This window comes from Trachurus japonicus, chromosome 3, assembly GCF_045865225.1.
Source record: "Trachurus japonicus isolate A0001 chromosome 3, Traja_1.0".
Taxonomy (NCBI): domain Eukaryota; kingdom Metazoa; phylum Chordata; class Actinopteri; order Carangiformes; family Carangidae; genus Trachurus; species Trachurus japonicus.
The window spans coordinates 8,120,254-8,138,848 of NC_140909.1; the positions used below are offsets into that span (position 1 = coordinate 8,120,254).

The 18,595-nt window shown below is 39.7% G+C and overlaps 3 protein-coding genes across 6 annotated transcripts; 1 reads left to right on the forward strand and 2 right to left on the reverse strand.

Moving 5' to 3' along the window:
- Positions 1 to 731: 731 nt before the first annotated feature.
- ist1 (IST1 factor associated with ESCRT-III) lies at positions 732 to 6,491 on the reverse strand. Of its 4 annotated transcripts, XM_085758935.1 has the most exons (11): positions 6,408 to 6,491; positions 6,207 to 6,292; positions 5,705 to 5,811; positions 5,402 to 5,582; positions 5,216 to 5,303; positions 5,023 to 5,106; positions 4,801 to 4,911; positions 4,510 to 4,707; positions 3,794 to 3,895; positions 3,307 to 3,352; positions 732 to 2,694 (listed from the first exon to the last, which is right to left on the reverse strand). In XM_085758935.1, exons 3-11 carry the CDS (start codon positions 5,790 to 5,792, stop codon positions 2,531 to 2,533), a joined length of 1,062 nt encoding a protein of 353 aa, XP_085615061.1. In that variant the 5' UTR covers positions 5,793 to 5,811; positions 6,207 to 6,292; positions 6,408 to 6,491; the 3' UTR covers positions 732 to 2,530. The 4 variants fall into 4 exon arrangements, with proteins under 4 accessions (XP_085615061.1, XP_085615045.1, XP_085615041.1 ...); XM_085758919.1 differs by lacking the exon at positions 6,207 to 6,292 and having other exon boundaries at positions 5,705 to 5,819; positions 6,411 to 6,491; XM_085758915.1 differs by lacking the exon at positions 6,207 to 6,292 and having other exon boundaries at positions 5,705 to 5,815.
- An 891-nt stretch (positions 6,492 to 7,382) lies between these two features.
- Positions 7,383 to 13,651, reverse strand: mphosph10 (M-phase phosphoprotein 10 (U3 small nucleolar ribonucleoprotein)). The gene is made up of 11 exons (XM_085758955.1): positions 13,539 to 13,651; positions 11,703 to 12,393; positions 11,446 to 11,618; positions 11,194 to 11,359; positions 10,612 to 10,753; positions 10,426 to 10,493; positions 9,684 to 9,821; positions 9,128 to 9,235; positions 8,767 to 8,874; positions 8,443 to 8,673; positions 7,383 to 7,727 (listed from the first exon to the last, which is right to left on the reverse strand). Exons 1-11 carry the CDS (start codon positions 13,622 to 13,624, stop codon positions 7,578 to 7,580), a joined length of 2,061 nt encoding a protein of 686 aa, XP_085615081.1. The 5' UTR covers positions 13,625 to 13,651; the 3' UTR covers positions 7,383 to 7,577.
- mcee (methylmalonyl CoA epimerase) lies at positions 13,622 to 18,354 on the forward strand. The gene is made up of 3 exons (XM_085758967.1): positions 13,622 to 13,748; positions 14,743 to 15,083; positions 17,992 to 18,354. Exons 1-3 carry the CDS (start codon positions 13,721 to 13,723, stop codon positions 18,142 to 18,144), a joined length of 522 nt encoding a protein of 173 aa, XP_085615093.1. The 5' UTR covers positions 13,622 to 13,720; the 3' UTR covers positions 18,145 to 18,354.
- Positions 18,355 to 18,595: the final 241 nt, after the last annotated feature.

Consider the following 18,595-nt stretch of genomic DNA (forward strand, 5'->3'; position numbering starts at 1 on the left):
CGGTGCTGTTTATAGTGACATAACATGCAGAACACCCCACTTCAACATTAACCTGAACCTCATCACTGGAAACCCACATTCACACCCAACTGTGATGTAACACAGGGTTGTATACCACTGTTACCAAGTCGACCCAAAGCATTTATATAAAACATCTTCCAATGTGTTCACAGTGTTACACAGTAGTTTGGACAAAAGTGTCAAATGTAGGTCACATAAATACAAAGGGTTTATTTTATTAAAGTAAGGCGCACATAAAAAGCAGAATCTTCTGCAAACACTTAAGTATTAAAACTCTGATTTGTTGGATGTTGGATTAGACAAAATGAAAACTTGTCCACAGACACAACCCTTTTGTAAAATGACACCATTTCTTCAGCTCTATACTGCCGGTGAATATCATGTTACGTTCTCAGGTTCAGATGCCTCAGCTACTTTTCACATTACACAATGAGGCCTGTGTGCTGCTGATGTATCTCAGCTCTCGATTTGTGTTTATTTAGGCTGAATGTTCACAGCTGCTGCTCTTGGACAAATTCTTTGCTGCTCTTTTTTTTCCCAGAAATTAATATGACTAAACCACAATGATATACTCTATTTTATCTAGTCTCACTTCAGTTTCCTTAGAATAAAATCTCCACCTGTACACTGAGGTCCTCTGCTGGTTGTTGCTTGATATTACAGCATTGTAAAATAGAGGAAGTGTTGGAAACAGTGAGGGTAAAAGTGTGTCCAGTTCAAATAATTGTTTATTAAATCAGTATTGTAGTATACAGTGCGGGAAATCTCAATTTTTTTGCAACAAGACACAATTTTAGTGTCTCAAGGTTTAAAATGAAAGAACAGTCCAACGTGGAAAAGACAGTGAGCAGATCACGGTTCGGTAGTGTTAACAATCTCTCTCATTACTTTCTCCAACACACAAAAAAAAACAAAAAAAAAACCTCTAAATAAACTTTTGTCTGTCAACCCTTCAGCTTTTCTATCTGCTCTCCAGAGCTTGCTGAATCATTTTTTATTCAAGGCCTCTGTTCATTTCTCTACGCAAGCAGAGCTCAGTGTGTTAAGCTTGCAGCAATGCGTCACATCTGCACAACAACAGAAACCATCACCCTCCCTCTTTCTCCACAGGAAATAGAAACCTCTACTTCCAGTACAGACTTGTTGTTTTTGTCATCCAATACACAAATTTCAGCTCAACAGGTTTAAGGAAGTCGTTTTACAGGTTAAAGCGAATCAAGCAATGTCTAATCTCAACAGCTGGGACTCACTGTATCCAGTCTTAGATGGATGACAAATACATAATCCTGGTACAGACTGGAAAGGCCTCTGATGACGAGCGATGACAACTAAGGCAAATGCAGTGGCGCACAAACAGTATAAGACACATGCACAGTAGAAGGACAACACAAATGTAATAACCTTCAGGTGAATATTTGCATCTTTTTTGAAACAAATTAGGTCGTTTGTGTGACTGCTGCTTCTGCCTGCACACATTTTATTTGCAAATTAGGTTCTTCAAAGATAAGAAAGTGCAGCTATTTGGTAAAATTGACATTCAAAAAACAAAAAACAAACTTTATTTGGAGATAGTGTATATAAAACAGATTTGTCAAATATGAACAACTCCCCGGTACCAAACTTCTTGCTATACAGGTAAATCGTTCATGTTAATAGGTCTATCTATGTTATTGTAAATATTATATTACAGATTTCCATACACGGTTTTATCACTTTACATCTGCGCCCCATCATTGCTGTAACAGATGAACAGAACAGATTTAACATGGTGTGTTTTCTGGTATGAGTGTTTAACAAAAACGTCTTTCTCCGCCACATGACTGTGCAAACACAAGACGATATGGCTTCGACCTGTCCCGATTCCTTTCAGAAAACAATGCGTTAGGTAATGTGGCCTCACCTTGGAAACAATCTGAACATTTTTTTAGCATGAATGCGCCCTTACCGACACAAAGTGGGGTGACCAGTTGAGCTCGTTTTACAGGACTCAGCGACACAGTGGTAAAGATCACAGCGACACGACATGTGCAAAGTAGAATCAAGGCATGTGTTGGAAATATTTAGCCAGACCCGAAACCCTGGGAAAAATCAAACAATTAAAATCTAGGGTTGATTATATAATGTATCACACAGACAAATGGACAGAGTTAAAAGTCGATGTGATCTTAAACAAGAACAGGGGTCGACACCGACATGATTGTATGTGATATAGAAAGAAATTAAAACATACGGTACTCACTGGTACTGCCAACAGAAATTTGATTTCTAATAAGTGACGAGGTCGAGTGAGCAACCACACCCTCAGTTAACTGGTCATGTTTATATAAATGAGGTAAGAATATATGCAAGTTTAATATCCGTGTAAGATTATTTCACCATGGAAAGGGGAGGAGAACTATCCGAATCTGATACAGAGCCTTAAACATTTTAAATTTCCTGTTCTGAGCCGTGTTATCTGATGACACAGGCCTGTGTGTGTGTGTGTGTGTATAGACCGGAGATAAAGCGTCTAAGTCTTCTTCTTCAGCTCCTCAAACCGCCGTGTCAAGTCGTCAAAGTCGATGTCGTCCGAGGTGTTGGTGTGACCGCCGAAGGAGGACGTGGGCAGCGTGTCGGGAACAGAGGGGAGTTCTGGGAGAGCGTTGCTGTCGAACGGCTGAGGAGGTCCGTGAGCTGCAGAGGAAAATTTGGCACGAGAAAAATAACAATGAATATCTCACAAAGGGTTTGGAAACAAGACTTTGTAGAAGTCCAGATTTTATGTTCTATTTTTTGCAGAAAATTATGTTGCCATGATCATTTTTGTTTGTGCCAAATCTGAAGAAATTCCCTTAAGGTGGTCCTGATAAATCAAATTCAAGAGGCTGTGAACCTGAACTTTGATATTTTGACCTTCAACAACCAGTTGATCTCTGAGTCTAAATACACATCTGCTTTCCTTTTCAGCCCTGGGTTCACTGGCACAAACATTTGACAATAAGCCGCCACAGTTAGAGTGGCTGATATGTGCCTTTATTACAATGAACATGTTGAGTTTAAATTTTTTAATCTGCTTGTACTTCAATAAAAAGTATAAAAATGACTAAGATAGAAATTTACCGTTAATGTTATACAGGTAAATTCTGTAAAAACTACAACACCCAGCTGGTTTCAGAAATTATTTAACTGTTTTTATAAATAAAACTATACATACGTATGTGACCTGGATTAAGTGCAACAGATGGAGCAGAGAAATCAGAAAACACATCAACAGACTTATTGATAAGTGACTGCGTCAGAACTCACCTATTGCCTGGGAAGGAACAGAGGATTTATCTGTCACGTCATCAATCTGAAACACAGGATGTGTCCGGAGTTATGCCACAATTACAGTGATAAAAAAATAATCATATTGTATATATGTTAGTATAGAGAAGGAATTAAAAAGACATTCAACAGTGCAGATGTTAACGTGAACAGGTAGAACAGATTTAAGGACCTGACTCCGTTAAAATGTAGTTAATCATCTCTTCAATTAAATCCCACTAAGATCAACCAAGTCGTAGTTAGTTACAGTGTTAGCACGTCCATGACACCTATACCAACACAGATGAAGCAGATGAAGTCTATGCTCTATGGCCTATGTTCAGAAATGGGGTCAGAGTGTAGACAACGGACAAAACTGCAAGCGAACTAAATGAACTGCTCTTCCCTGATTGGTGCCCTGCCCTGTCCGTCTGTCCATCTGTGGGAACGGGAAGGGTGCATGGATGGGAGGGGTTCTGTCACTTACAGACTCGTATGTGGGGGGAGAAGTGGGCAGCTGGGGGGGCTGCCCTCCTCCCATGGGGTGCTGGAAGTTGCTGTAGTTTCCAATGGGAGCATTAAATGGTTCCTGCAGAAAGTCAGAGGGAGGCAGCTGGCAGCAGAAAAACAAACATTTCAACTCTTTAAAGACATTATTTTCAGACATGCATCATAAGTGATCACCTGTTAAAGCATATGTTCATTTAAATGACAGAAAAAGGCTGTTTACAATACCAAAACTGATCCACAGAGATCTTTTTTTACTCCACTTGAGGATTCAGTTGTATGTAAAGGTTATTGCACTTAATGACTGGTTTGACGTGATGATTAATACTGAAATTGAAGAATCGCACACTAAAGGACCTAATGGACACATGTACACACATGTACACACGTGCACACACACACATATATTTTCTGTTGTTTTTTTATATTTATTATTGTTGTCAGTCATTATTCTATTTTTTTAAATTAATTTTTTCATGTTATTTTGTGTTTTTTCACATTAAACTGTAATATAAGGTGGAGGCTTTAAAATAAGCCCCTTGTGGCTTTTTGCCTCTCCTTGCACTGTCCTATTGTTACCTACCATGTTTTATGCTGTATTCTTTTAACTTTGTGCAAAAATAAAAATTCAAATTCAAACTCAAAGCGTAACTCACAAAATCATAACGAATAAAGTCTTTAAATAAAATTCCTTACGGCTCCTTTGGGAGGTGGATAGTTGAAAGCTGTTGGCATAGGCATGGTCATAGGCATAGGCATGGGCATGGGCATGGGCATAGCAGCAGCAGGAGGTGCACTGAAACCTCCACCACCTCCTCCTCCTCCTCCTCCTCCAGACTTCCTGTCAGTGTCCACATCGATCAGATCTGCCTCTTCTCCATGGCCGACCTCGGGCTGTACGGAGAGAGGGGAGGGTTGAGCGGTAAATTAAAAGTAAACACATCTTCATTCTTCATAATTTGTCATAAGTGAGTTTTAAATGCTCACCCGAACCATGGCGTCGGGTTCATACGGCACATTGTAGTTCTTGGCGATCTCTATCAGGTAACGCTCCACCAAGATCTTGGGAGGCGCCTCCACACTCAGTTTGTGCATCAGCTTTGAACACAACAGACAAATGTTCACATGTCACAGATGATTTTACAAGCCAAAAATGTGTTAATTGTTAAAAAGGGCTCATGGCCAAGAAATGGAAGAAAAATATCCTACCCTGTCATTTACTGTGCCAATCTGGTTTGTCCTGCACAGCTTGCCGTACTCCTTGCTATATTTTGCACATAGCTGTTCAGATACCTGCGGGAAACGTTTAGAGATGAGACTGTCAATCATGACCTACTAAGCATAAACAGACAGATTGTTTGGCTATGCTGCTAGCACACTGTCATCTTTAGACAGCACTTACAATTTTGAGTTCAGACACCTCCGACTGGAGACGAGGCGCTGCCCAGATGAGGGTGGACACGGCCTCCTGTAGCCCTGGATCCAGCTCCCTAAGAGGAGAAAGAAAAAAAGGGGGTTTAATGGGACTGAGCAAGCAGACAGAGGGTTAATGCCAAGGCCTGGAGATGATAATATGTGCAGGACTCACTTCATAGACTGAATGAGGCCAAAGCGAGCTAGCAGCAGGTCGCAGTAGAGCTCCAGGATCTCCATGGCCTCCACCAGGTAGTCCTCTCTGATGATGTGCTCCACACGGATCCGAGCCCGCTCATCCTTCCCTGATGACAGGTAATCAGCGATCTCCTTTCTGGCCTTCTGAGCAAGCTCGGCTTTATTTTGAATGGAGTGGAGATAGATTAAGAGACATTACAGGGTGAAAAAGGCCACTGATTCCTCATTAGCTGCAGGAGAAGAGGGTTGTTGTTTCTTTAATACACAGGTCAGGACTCACTTTTCTTTTTCTCAAGGAGTTTGAGTCGGTTGATGACCAACCGGAGGTTCACTCTTAGCCTCTCTGCTTTGAATCCTCCTCCCAGCATGATGATGGTGATATGTTTACTACCTGTGCACACAGGGGAGAGAGAAGCAGCAGAAACGTTCAACCGAAACCAGCCGTGGATCCATCTCACCTCACCCCGAAGTCAGAACCAGTGACTCACTGAGTCATGTGAGCATGACCAACCCATCGCCAGCGGAATGACTCCGCAGATTTCACCCAAACAAATACAAAACCCATAAATAAACAACGTGAAAACAAGAAGTTACCTCGTCGCCAGCGGAAAAACAACTACACAGCACTGACACACTTAGCTTTAGCATGACGACACACACGGCTAACGAGGCTACCTGAGGCGTGCTACTTATAACGTCACACTTCAACCCATTTTTAGTCTTACATTTTTTATGATTGAGTAAACCAAAGTGTTAAAGACTCGTTTGGATCATTTAAAAACCTGCCTTTCAGTTGTCAAAACTGACTAGTGCTTTGTTAGCAGTCTTATGTTGTATCCCTGTTTCAGCTAGCTTCCTTAGCTCGGCGCTAAAAGAAAACAAAATAAAGAAAAAATCTCGATCGAACACGAATGAGCAGCCTGAGAAAAAACAATGTGATTTAAAAGCTAAAGACAGAGTAAAACAAAGCGACTGTAACGTACCTGTAAATGTCGGTCAAGCGTACACACACCAACTTATTTGTGTTTCTGTCTGGTCTCGTCTTCCGTCGCCTGGTTCACTTCCGTGTTGATTGTCACTGACGTGACGTCATGGGAATGTTCCCTCGGGGGGCGGGGCCACGTGTCGTCACGGAGCACAGGTGTTTGAATCATCTGTTTTTGTTTGAATCATACATCTAAAGCGTTGTTATAATGAGCCTTTTTTTTTAAATAAATAAATAAATAATGTTTTTATTGCTTTTTATTTCATCAACTAATGAAACTGAAAACTGAAAACAATAATTGAAGAGTGTGCAAAAGTCTTTAAACTCTGTTCTTCCCCTTATCCTTTTAACATCTGTGATCTGTGGGTGGATCTTTTACACGTCTTGTGCTCAGTCTAAAAATAACTCATTTACTCAGAGATTTTCCATGGAAGAGCAGGTGAATGCAAAAGAAACGCTATTTTAAAAAACTCTCATTTGCTGTGTTTACTTATTTTCACTTGCCTGAATAATTTTCCCTGAGCTGCTTAAACCTTCACGTACAATTCTACAGGTGAGAAATATCACACATACAAATTAAATGAAATCAATCTCAGTTTTATCTAGCAGCATTTATATTATACCTGATTGATATTACATTTAACTGTGACAATCTTACTTTGAGAAAGCGGAGACATTAAACGCTGCTGGAGTATTATTGTATAGCATTGTAGAGTTTGTTCATACCTTTATTTACATTTCAAACAGTGTAAAATTAAACTTAAAACAGATATTTCAATCCTAAAATCACTTGTCTTTGAGCATATTTAGTAAGTGGATTCAATTCAAAGCCATTAAAAGCTGCTTAGTGCTCATTGAAATGTGATAATTTGTTATGATCTTCTAATGAGGAAAAAAACACGACTAGTGTCATGAACAATGGAGGCTCCTCTGACAGGCACTTTATATTCATCTCTCACAAAGGACAGTGATCTGATGTGACTGAACATTTATTATTGCAGTTGAAAAAAGGACTAAACAAACATAACCAACTTTGGACACTTGAGTTATCTGAATGAAAATGGAAAACGGTTCACTAGGACGTTCAGATTTAATATATTTCTGCTTTCTCATAAAAAAGAATCTGTACAATAAAAAGTCGATCTTACACAAGAAACCATCACAGTCATTATAACTTGAGTTTGCTGGCAGAAACCTCTTTGTGCTTCTTCTTCTTTGCAGACTGATCCTTTGCACCTTTGATCTGACTTTTGACTTGGTCCTGCAGCTGAGAGAAGAAGGCTTGAGACGACTTCAGGGCCTTGTCCTTCCCCTCGTCCTGAAACAGGGGAAAAACACGTTAATCCACACATAATAATGTATATTTTGGTTTTAAAAAGGTGTGATGACCCTGGGTCGTAGAAGCAGTAGTTTACTGAGCAACAGGTCTGACAACTTAAAAATAGATGACCTACTTCATGGTGGCAATAAGAAGCCAACACATCAATTTATCCAGGAGACAGCACCAGCTCAACTGACTCATCAAATTAGCTTTGATTTGTTGATTCATCTAATAGGTTTGATTTGTTGATTCATATATTTGTTTAATTCAGTCATGGGTGAAGGAAGTACTCAAACCTTTCAGTAACTAAAAGTACCAATAAAGTACTCAATTACAAGTAAACGTGAAAGCCATGGGAAGATGCTATATTTTATATATTCTTAGGTTATTAGATCTGCAACAATGCATTATATTTTATAATATTCATAGGTTTCATGTGTAAAATTGCACATTTAGTAGATCTCTACGCAAGTGGCTTAAAGGAAAAATGCAAAAAAAAGAACAAAAACGTATTCATAATCATTTTTTAAATAAGCAGAAATAGTAAGAGCCAGTATTGGGAGGACAGTCAGTTTTTCTGTTTATCTGCTTGATGTTTTAACAACTGTGAGTTTTAAACAGGCAGACTCTGACTTCCTGCTGTGAGCTGTGACACATACCGTACAGGTCGTGATCTGAGCAACATGAGACACACTGTGATACAAACGCTCACCTTTAAGATCGTGGCTTTTCCTCCTTTTGTGAGTTTCTTCACAGTTTCTGTGACTTCAGCCTTTGATGGCTTTCTGTTCTCTCCGGTTTTACTGGCCTCTTTAAGCTTCTGTCTCTTTTCCTTCTCCTTGATCTTGAGACGCTTCACCGCTTTCTTGTGGCGTCTCTCACGTTTCTTGTCTGTTGACGTCTTCTCCGTATCACCAAGTATATCTCCAGCTTTGCTCTTCTCCTTTGGTTTAGAGGAGGGTATTATTAGACATGCGGTGTGACTAAATATACCAAGATCAAAATGAATATTTTTGAACATGCACGCGTGACAAACCTTGATCTCCTCCGGTGCGAGCAGCGTTGCATCACTAGTGTTGACTGGAGCCACCTCCTCCATTGTGATGGTTGGCAGGTTAGACACCACTTTAACCTCAGGAACAGGCTGTGGAAAAAGGCATGAAAGTTTTTAATCACTGCACTGGTTTGCTGCAACTTATTAGTTTAGATTTACTTGATTTGATTGACCATTTTGTGCAATTGCTGTATTTATAGATAACATGTTTTTAAAGGTGATACCAAAAACTTTTTCATTCTACAGGAAACACAGCTGAAATTGAAGATGTCAGTGACCAGGAGTTACACCCTGGGATTTCAGAAGGACAGCCAGTCTCAGTTATTATTTAGGCCAAACTTACTGGTTTAGGAGTGAAGTGGAAGTTGGAGAGGGCGTCCAACTTTAGGAAGAGTGTGTCCATCAGCTTCTGGATTTCTACATGAGCTGGGTTCTCCTCTTCTGTCTTTTGCTGAAACAAGAAAAACAAAAACTGATCAGGAAAAGGTTCATATGTGGTTCTCAAACTTTTTTACATCGAGGACCCCTAAGTTGATACAAATTAGACCACGGACCACCATTGGACAACATTTTTAAGCAAACACCAGAAATATATAATATTTACATATGATAGAACGTTTTTTAGTCAATGCACATTCAAATTAGGGCCAATGGTGTGAAATTTTGGAAATATTGTAGAGAAATTTCTTGGTAACATTTCTAAAAAATAAAATAAAATAAAAATTCTCCAAATAATAATTTTTAAAAAAAGTTTAAAAATTCTAGAAAAAAGTGGTAAAATTTCATGAAAAAGTTAGGGACCCCCTTGAACCCTCTCAAGGACCCCTGGGGATCCCTGAACCCCACTTTGAGAACCTTTGTGTTACAGTAGCAGTGAGAAGATAAAAAAACACTCAAACCTGGTTCATCTTGATGTATTCCTGCTCATAGATTTCTGCTAAACTCTGTTTGCTCTTCTCGTGGTCCAGCGTTAACCTCTTCTTGTACTCAAACACCTCCTCTTTGGGTTTCTCCTTGCGAACCACATCATCGAACGCCTGACAGAGACACAAGTTCAGGACACTGTGTTATCATCAGAGGATTAAAATATTTTTACAAACAACATAGTTAAAGGTCCAGTGTATAAAATGGGGGGGAAACCGTGATATAAGCATTCAGATTCTTGACTACAGCGCTCACTCCTCCCGTCGGCAAAGTGACGGTAGCCTCTGAGGACAAAAAAACATGTTTACCACGACTGGGACAACTTCAGGAGCATGGATTGAGGAGGTGAAGATCTAAACCATTTTACGATATGTGTGCTGTTTCCTCCTCCTTCTTCTTTCCTTCCATCTTCTTCTTTCGTTGGTTTATTTATGAACGCAAAACTTGCTAAACGCACTCTCTGGCTGGCTGGATTTCCCGTTCAGGCTGCCGTACAAACATGGCAGTGCTAGATGGCGACACTCTCTAAAGCAAGACCCTTGCTATATGTATATATAAAAGAAGAATTATAAGGTTACGAAAACCAAACAATACATTATAGCGATTATACACTTATGCAAATATATTCATGGGTAGTATATTCAGGTTTTGCCAATAAACCTTGACAATTATTACACACTGGACCTTTAAAGTTAAAACAAAGCTCTTGTGACTCACCTGGTCTTTGATTCTCTGTTTGATAATGTCTTCAAGCTGTAGTGTGGTTTCCTCTGTGATAGCCGGGGCTAGAAGAGAGAATATAAAAAATAAAACTAAGTCAGATTTGAAATATAACAGAACGAAACTACAGAGAAATTATCCAAAATCCATAATAACACACAGAAATGCAGATGAGTCACTCACCCATCCTGGACGTCTGCTCAAACTCAACATCTTCCTCCAACATGCTGTTCTCTGGACGAGCCTGAGCCGAAACCTCTCCAGACAACTGCCAGGACTTCTCTGACAGAGCAGCTTTCTCCAACTCGTCGATCTTCTCCGACATCTGCAAGACAAAGAAGATATTTGTACAGCACAATTCATACATCGGCAATTCAAAGTTCTTTACAGAGGTATAGAAATACATTAAAATTACAAACAATAAAAGTACATTTAAAAGAAAAAGAGAGAAATAAGCCAGTAAAAGAGGGTTTAAAGATATTAATAGTTAAGAATTAGAATGATTAAAACAATTAAAATAATGTATTGACTTTAAGTGAAAGCTGCAGCAAATAACGTTTTCAACCCTGATTTAAACAAATTGACAGTTTTGGCAGATCTCAGGTAAGGCAATAGGATATAGTAACTAATAACAGCAGGTGTGTTTCTGCAAGTGTAGAATTCAAATTAGGGGAAACATAAAAATATATTGTCACATTACTAAGAACTTTGCATTTGTTAAAGACAAAAAGAATCTCAAATCAACAAAACGTAAAACCCTGTTACCTTTTCTTGCCGTTTCTCAAACGATGATTTCACTTCAGACTTTTGTGAAGTTGATGGTTTTCCTCCAAAAATGTCGGCCACGTCTTCTCCCTCGCTGTCCTCGTCCCCAAGGAGGTCAAAGGTCACTTTCTTGTGCGATGCTTTGGACCGACTTCTCTCTTCATCCCTGGCAAAGCACAGGAACAAACATTAAGACATCAACCACACAAGCTTCTCCAACACACACACTGCATATTTATTAATCACACTTACTCATCGTCATCCTCCTCTTCGCCATCATCATCATCATCCTCTTCGTCATCCATCTCATCTTCACCTTCGTCCATGCTGTCACCCTCATCGTCTGACTGGTCTTCTGCTTTGGCTGGTTCACCATCCACAGCGTCAAAGAAGTCCTTGTACTTCAGATTCCTGGAGCTCTTCGCCTGTCGATACAAAAACACTAATCAATACATTTCATATTTTCTTGACACAACAGAGTGAGTGATAACAAGTGATGAGATACATACAGATTTCTTGGTTTTCTTTTTGGCTGAAAGTATTTCATTTAAGTCGAGTTCATCGTCATCATCAGACGGCAGGTCCTGGAAATAGTCGACGCCGTCTTCATCCTCGTCCTTCTTCCCCTCTCTCTTGTCCATGTCGTCGAGAAACGACTCCATCTCAGACAGTTTGAAGAACGTATCATCAACCTCAGAGGGAACCACTTTTGTTTTAGAGTCTTTCTTTCCCATCTTCTTTTTCTGTTTCTCTCTCTTCTCCAAAGCATCCACATCAAAATCTAAATCAGAGTCCTCGTCTGTGTAACCCTCTGCTCCGTCCTCGGCCATTTTCTTAGACTGTTTGCTTGGTTTCTCCTCCTCATCCTCCTCTTCTTCTTCTTCCTCCTCCTCCTCTTCTTCCACATTTCCATCACAAGCCTCTACCTCTGCCTCATCATCATCATCATCCTCTTCCTCCTCCTCTGCCAGCACCGTTAACGCCTCGTCTGACAAAGCCTCATCGACAGCACTTTTAAAGTGTTTCAGTACGGCGTTGTTCTGCAGCTCCAGCTCCTGCCAGATCTGCTCTTCGTCAAAGTTTTCCACCACCAGCTGTGCCAGCAGGCTGCCTTTACAGTCTGCAGGCTCCTGCTCTTTGAGGAGGTCATACAGGGTCTTGGTGACAGAGGTAAAATCTGCTGCCACTGCATCCTGAAGGCTGCAAAAGATGGAGACAAACAGTATCAGTAAAGCTTTGTTGTTGTTTGCTTTTGGTCTACATGACTACTTTAAAGTCGGGCACACAACTGTGTAGTTCAATCCTTAATGCTGCAGTTGGTACAAGTGCTATAACCATCTAAATGTAACATTAATCTATCATACGTCACAATTACAATGGTACCTACCAAGAATAACTTAGAGTACTGTATTTATTTTCAACAACCATTTGGTATTTTATTATTTTCTCATAGTTATTTATTGCAAAGTTGACATGTTTAAATACAGTACGCTGACAGAAAGGTCAGGTGCACATGCAGGATTGCTGTGTTTTCTGTGGTTGTTGAAGTCTTCACTGATGAAGAACAACAGGGATAACAGGACTTCACCTTTTCCAACTCAATGTATTTATGTAAGTTCTACACATCCATCTAAATAGTTGATAAATGTAGTTATTGTAATGAGTTGCTAACAGTATAGAGTCAAACACTGAGCTACTTGATCATTCTATTCTGCCACATCTGGATAACATTTATCTGACAGCTTTAACAGCTGTAACACTAAACAAAAAGCATGAGCTATGCATATAAAATCCAACTTATATCTCACAATTAAATCATTGATCACAACTAACCACTTCTAAGGTGACACGTTACAATAGAGGAACATCTAGTTTAGGGCCAAAAAGGCAATGAAATAATGACCGTTTCTTCTTGATTCCTCCATAATGTGTTATCTCATGATCCCTCAGGTTTATCAGGGAGATAACCCCTGGCTAATATAAATAAAAATGATGATGATATAACTATCACCACTTTTAGCAGCTGCAACATTGATGCATTGCACATGATGATTTACTTTTAAGTGCAATAACAATTACGTATTATATTAACAAGTATAATAACAAGTATGATAACATGTCTGTGTTTGAGTAGGATTTTAAAGCAATGTCTACTTGTAAAACAGTATTAAAACAGTCTCAGACAATGCTACTTTGAACTGAGTGAATGAGCTGAGTGGTTCATGTTAGCTTTAGTTAGCTATGAGCTAACTGAGCAACTTCTGCTCAAACTCTCATTAACGACGCAGATAAATAATTTAATTCACTTTTTGAACAACTTCATCTCACAAACAACAGACGGTTACCTCAGAAAGTTTTCTAGCTGAGCTGTGTTGGTGTTAATCTTCTCCACACACTCCTCCAGCACGCTCCTCATATCCCCGTTAGCCATGTCTTCCCCACATGTGTAACCGTGTGTGTCGCAGGTAAACAGGCTCGACGGGAAACTCTTCCGTCCGCCGCTGCTTTTTGGTTCCGAGCTACAAACATGGCGTCCGCCGTGCTGAAGGTTGCAGGTTTGTTTTTGAGTCAATAATAATGATGTTTGAAAGGTTTTCAGGACCACCTTCGTCCTCTGATTTTATTGTGTTGTATGTAGCTTGTTATTAAAAGTGCAGCAGTGTTGAACATTTGTGACACTGCTGCCATGTTCGCGTTACATAATGAGCCCTGAGGTACATTAGAGGCAGCGTGTGGGTAACGTTACGAGCTACTTTTCATGTTTTTGTCTTAAAAGTGAATGAATGTCTCTAATCTCAGAATATGCAAAGATAACTGTGCACAATTCAGCTGAATGTGACTTTAATTAACCTAATTCATAGATGTTTTTTTGAATTGAGATGTGAAATGCGAGTTTCCCACCCAGAAACCCCACAGAAACAGTTATTAATGGAAAAATCTAGTTGTAGAGTCAACTTCAGATTTTAAAAAACTTGTGCAAAATGACCCCCGATGTATAGTATTGCAATTAGATGGAGTGATGCAGCCATAAAAGTGTGTACTTGGCTCACTAAGTAAGAGTCACCAAGCTCAATAAAGTGTGTAAAATTGCTTCAGAATACACTGGTCATGTCAGACAGTGTGAACAGATGAAATCTTACAGGAAAACTGTGTTTATATACTCTATACCAGTGTTTCTCAACCTTGGGGTCGGGACCCCACGTGGGGTCATCTGGAATTCAAATGGGGTCACCTGGAATGTCTAGTAATTGAAAAAAAAATTTGATAAAAATATATTTTTTAACTAATTATTATTCTTTTTAAAAGTATGATTAAAAACACCACACGCAATCTTAAACAACTGTATTCTATACTTTCACTCTCTTGAATATAAATCGAGTTCAAATAAAATGCAGCATATAAAAATGTCTGAGCTGCCGCATTTTGATTGACAGCTGCGATCGCGAGGTCACCAGAAATTTGTGATGTCAAAAATGGGGTCACGAGCCAAAAAAGGTTGGGAACCACTGCTTTATACTGTTCTCATTCTGTTTTCCTCTGCGTCTTCAGTGGCAGGTGTGTCCAGATGTTCCCGTCTGGCGCTCCTGAGAGCACATTCAACGACAGCACCGCTCCACCAGGGCATCCCGGGGTCAGTGTGGAAGTTGGGGAGGCTGAACCACGTCGCCATCGCTGTCCCCGACATAGAGAAGGCCACGGCTCTGTACCGGGACGTGCTGGGGGCCACGGTCAGCGACAAGGTGCCCCTGCCCGAGCACGGAGTCTACACGGTGTTCGTGGAGCTGGGCAACACAAAGCTGGAGCTTCTCCATCCTCTGGGGGAGAAGAGCCCAATCGCTGGTTTCCTACAGAAGAACAAGTCTGGAGGGATGCACCACATTTGTATTGAGGTGAGGCAGCATTGACACATGACACAGGGTTGGACTGTTCAAATGGCAGCTACATACAGCCCAGATGCAAAAATCTATGGTGGTCCCACCAGAAAAACACAGAGAAAAACTCAGTAAATCACATTTCATGAGCCTGAAGGTATGTAGACTATGAATGTAACACTACTCCGGTGTGTTGTGGTGAAAGTGTGTCTAGAGGAGGTGGTAGTGGGTCTATGATATGATTTACTGTAACAACATGTCTTTCACAACCCAGAAATGCAAAATTGACAATGAAAACTGTCAGTTCAAAACTGGACTGAGACTGACAAATACTTTATTTATATTCTCACCAAATCCAAACACCAAACCAGTCTGTTTAATTTGTATGATGTGCACAGGCAGCACATTGAGAAACACATGAGTTTCTGCACAAACTTTCCAGAGCGCTGCAAAATGTACCTGAGTCAGATGTGACAAAAAAAAATGTATTTTCAAATGTTCACATTTCAAAAGGCAAACCAATATTATTGCTAATAATGTGCACTATTTTTGTTTTTATGCATGATGGGATCAGGTCAGATCCTACCAGAATTTTTATATTATTACTTCAAAAGTGGCAAAAAGCTACTACTACTATCACTCCTTGGATTCTGTTCAGTTTGAGCTCTTTATTGTGTTTTATACACTTGATGTGGCTGTGTCAGATGTGATCAAATTTAAAAGGCAAACAAGGCTGTATTTTTATTAGGTACTATAGAAGCCACTTTCACCATCAGATCAGGTGGAACAAAACTTTCACACAGCAGACAAATGTTATTAGAGGAGGAGAAGGAGGGGTGTAGCTAATAATAATCACTGATGACTCTGCTCTTTGTCTGAGTGCAAACGAGCCTGGATGCACAATAGATCTCTGTTTGTTTTGTTTTTCCTTTAAGCAGAAAATTTGACTTGTCACACTAGGACAAGCACAGGTGTTAAATCTTTCATGGATGTCCCAATAAGCCACGGCAGTGTGACGACGGTGAGCCCCTGGCTGTGCACTCAGCCACAGTCCTGAAACCAAAGGAGCTGAAGAGAGTTCAACGTGCCATTATTTTTTTATTTGCACCTGTGCTTTCCCTACACTGACATGTCAAAGTGTTTTCCGTCAACAAGGCCAACGCGGTGGCACTGACACCCCTGAATGGAATGTACCCACTGGATATTTCTAATTAGCTACGGTAAACCTGTGTTTGATGAGATGAGATATCAGCCAGCTACTTCTCCTTGTAAACTAAACCACCACAGACAATCATTTATTCAGATGCCCAAACGAGAGAACAACTAATACTGGCTTTTCTTTTCTTTTTCTTTTTTTTTTAAACCTCTGTAAGTGTCTAGTCGCAGCCACGTCACAGTCACGTCAAAGAAATGTGTGCAGTCGTCGTCGACCAGTATTAAAAACAGTGTCAGTGTTACTTGGTTTGTCCACCAGAGAGCAGTGACACAGTTTTACAGTATCTGTGAAGTTTAAAAAGTCACACCCAATACACACTTTGAAAATCCAGTAACAACCGGCCTCTAATTCACTCTCATGATGGTAATAACCACTTCAATCCAAACGTAAGCACATCACTGGCCTCAGGGATGGTTCAGGTCTTCAAGTGCCACATGAGTGTGTTTGTGTTTTGAAGGAGATAATGTGCTTTTAAATTTTGAGACACATTTGCAAATTTTAAGTTGAAAAACTGTGAAAAAACACGCACATCAAATAGGCCCAGTTGGGATGGGTGCTGGATCAAAGGAGGGAACACTGGGAAAATGAAAAAAATCCGCACACCATAGAAGCTCCCCTCTATGGTACGCTGCTGGGGAAAAAATGTTTGGAGTGTTTTTATGTCTCAAAATAGACTAAATAAACATAATCTAAAGACATTTTTGGGGGGATTTTTTGCCTGTAGGCAACATTGTACCATTACGGTTCATCATATACTGTATTAGAAACACCAGTCTCTGTAGACTTTCACCTTCACTGGCCTCATCCTCATCCGAATTCTCACTCTCATCTTCCTCATCATCATCATAATAGCCTGATGTTTACTTTACTGCATCCAAAATCAAATTTATTAAGGATAAAAAACAAAATTATGATGAATTATATGTTTTTGAACATTATATTTACACCTAAACACACACTACCATAGTCTCATAATGCAATATTGATTCCATAGTGGTCCACTGCTGCCTCAAGGCAACATTGCAATTTTCTATAATGGTACGTTGTTGCTTTCAGGCAACAGGTGCATTTTAACAAGTTTCCATTATTTAATAAGTAAATAAATTGCATGGAACTATTAAAAATTAAACTTTACTAATCTATTAGTGTAAATATATTTTTTTCCAGATGAAAAAGGGCCAGGAAGTTACTGTATGTTTTCAGACCGTTTTAGTGGAGCAAAACGGAAAACCTGTTTCCTTTGAAAAAGTCTGCAAAAAAGGGTTTCAGTATGGCTTCCTGAAAGTCATGTGATAAATTAAAGCATTGTTATTGGTTCTCTAAGGTCTCCTCTCTTTTTTAAAGTATTACAGCATTAAATGGGATGAATTGTGGAGATGTGACAGGCCAAAAAGTGGTATGTTGCCTGAGGGCAACATGGTACCATAGAGGGTTAACAAGGATTTAATAGCATCGTGACGTTTCGAGCAGGACGCTTCTTTAACACAACAGTTTGAAAAAGAGCGTCTTGCTCGAAACGTCACGATGCTATTAAATCCTTGTTAAAGGGAGCTTCTATGGTGTGCAGATATTTTTCATTTTCCTAAATTTTAAGTTGAACCACATGTCCACTGATTTATGCTTAGGACACAAGTTTTAAGATACAAAAAATAACAAATACACAACTTCTTCTGCCGTTCACATTTGTGTAAACTTGCTCTCCCGTCGTAGGTTGACAACATCAACGCTGCGATCGCCGACCTGAAAGCCAGGAACATCAGAACTCTGTCTTCGGAGCCGAGAATAGGTGCTCATGGGAAACCAGTGATGTTCCTTCATCCTAAAGACTGTGACGGTGTGCTGGTGGAGCTGGAGGAAGCATGAACACCTCCGCCTGATGGGGACCGATAACTCACATTATATATATTCTAAGTCTGATTATTGCTCATAACAAATGGTGATTTTTGTAATATTTTTCCTTAAGACACTTTAGGGTTTGATTTTCTCACTGCAGAAATGTGCCTCAAACTTTGTTCTTCTAATTCTGCCTCTGTGATGACTTTTGCTGGGAATAAATTACAGTGTGGTTTGTGATTTCAGTTTCTGTAAAGTTTAAATGAAATGGATGGAGTTAAACTTTCTACTACTACTACTTCCACTATTGTGAAACACACCTGTAGTAGAACAATATCACATCTGGTAACACATAAAAAAAGACACTCAATATCTAAACTGTTAATAAATTTAAATAACGGTCTTAGAAATGCAGAAGTATTAATATCTAAAAACATAAACATAAAACGACCTACAACATATTTTTTACATGATCTTAAAA

Coding starts and splice junctions, on each gene's coding strand:
- ist1 (XM_085758919.1), bottom strand. CDS start 5,792: ATGCTGGGAGGAGGATTCAAAGCAGAGAGGCTAAGAGTGAACCTCCGG. Junction 4,912..5,022: donor TTGGCACAGTAAATGACAGG/GTAGGATATTTT, acceptor TTGTGTTCAAAG/CTGATGCACAAACTGAGTGT. Junction 3,896..4,509: donor ATCCACCTCCCAAAGGAGCC/GTAAGGAATTTT, acceptor GACTTTCTGCAG/GAACCATTTAATGCTCCCAT.
- mphosph10 (XM_085758955.1), bottom strand. CDS start 13,624: ATGGCTAACGGGGATATGAGGAGCGTGCTGGAGGAGTGTGTGGAGAAG. Junction 11,360..11,445: donor GAAGAGGAGGATGACGATGA/GTAAGTGTGATT, acceptor GTGCTTTGCCAG/GGATGAAGAGAGAAGTCGGT. Junction 9,236..9,683: donor AATACATCAAGATGAACCAG/GTTTGAGTGTTT, acceptor TTCTTGTTTCAG/CAAAAGACAGAAGAGGAGAA.
- mcee (XM_085758967.1), top strand. CDS start 13,721: ATGGCGTCCGCCGTGCTGAAGGTTGCAG. Junction 13,749..14,742: donor CGCCGTGCTGAAGGTTGCAG/GTTTGTTTTTGA, acceptor CTGCGTCTTCAG/TGGCAGGTGTGTCCAGATGT. Junction 15,084..17,991: donor TGCACCACATTTGTATTGAG/GTGAGGCAGCAT, acceptor CTCCCGTCGTAG/GTTGACAACATCAACGCTGC.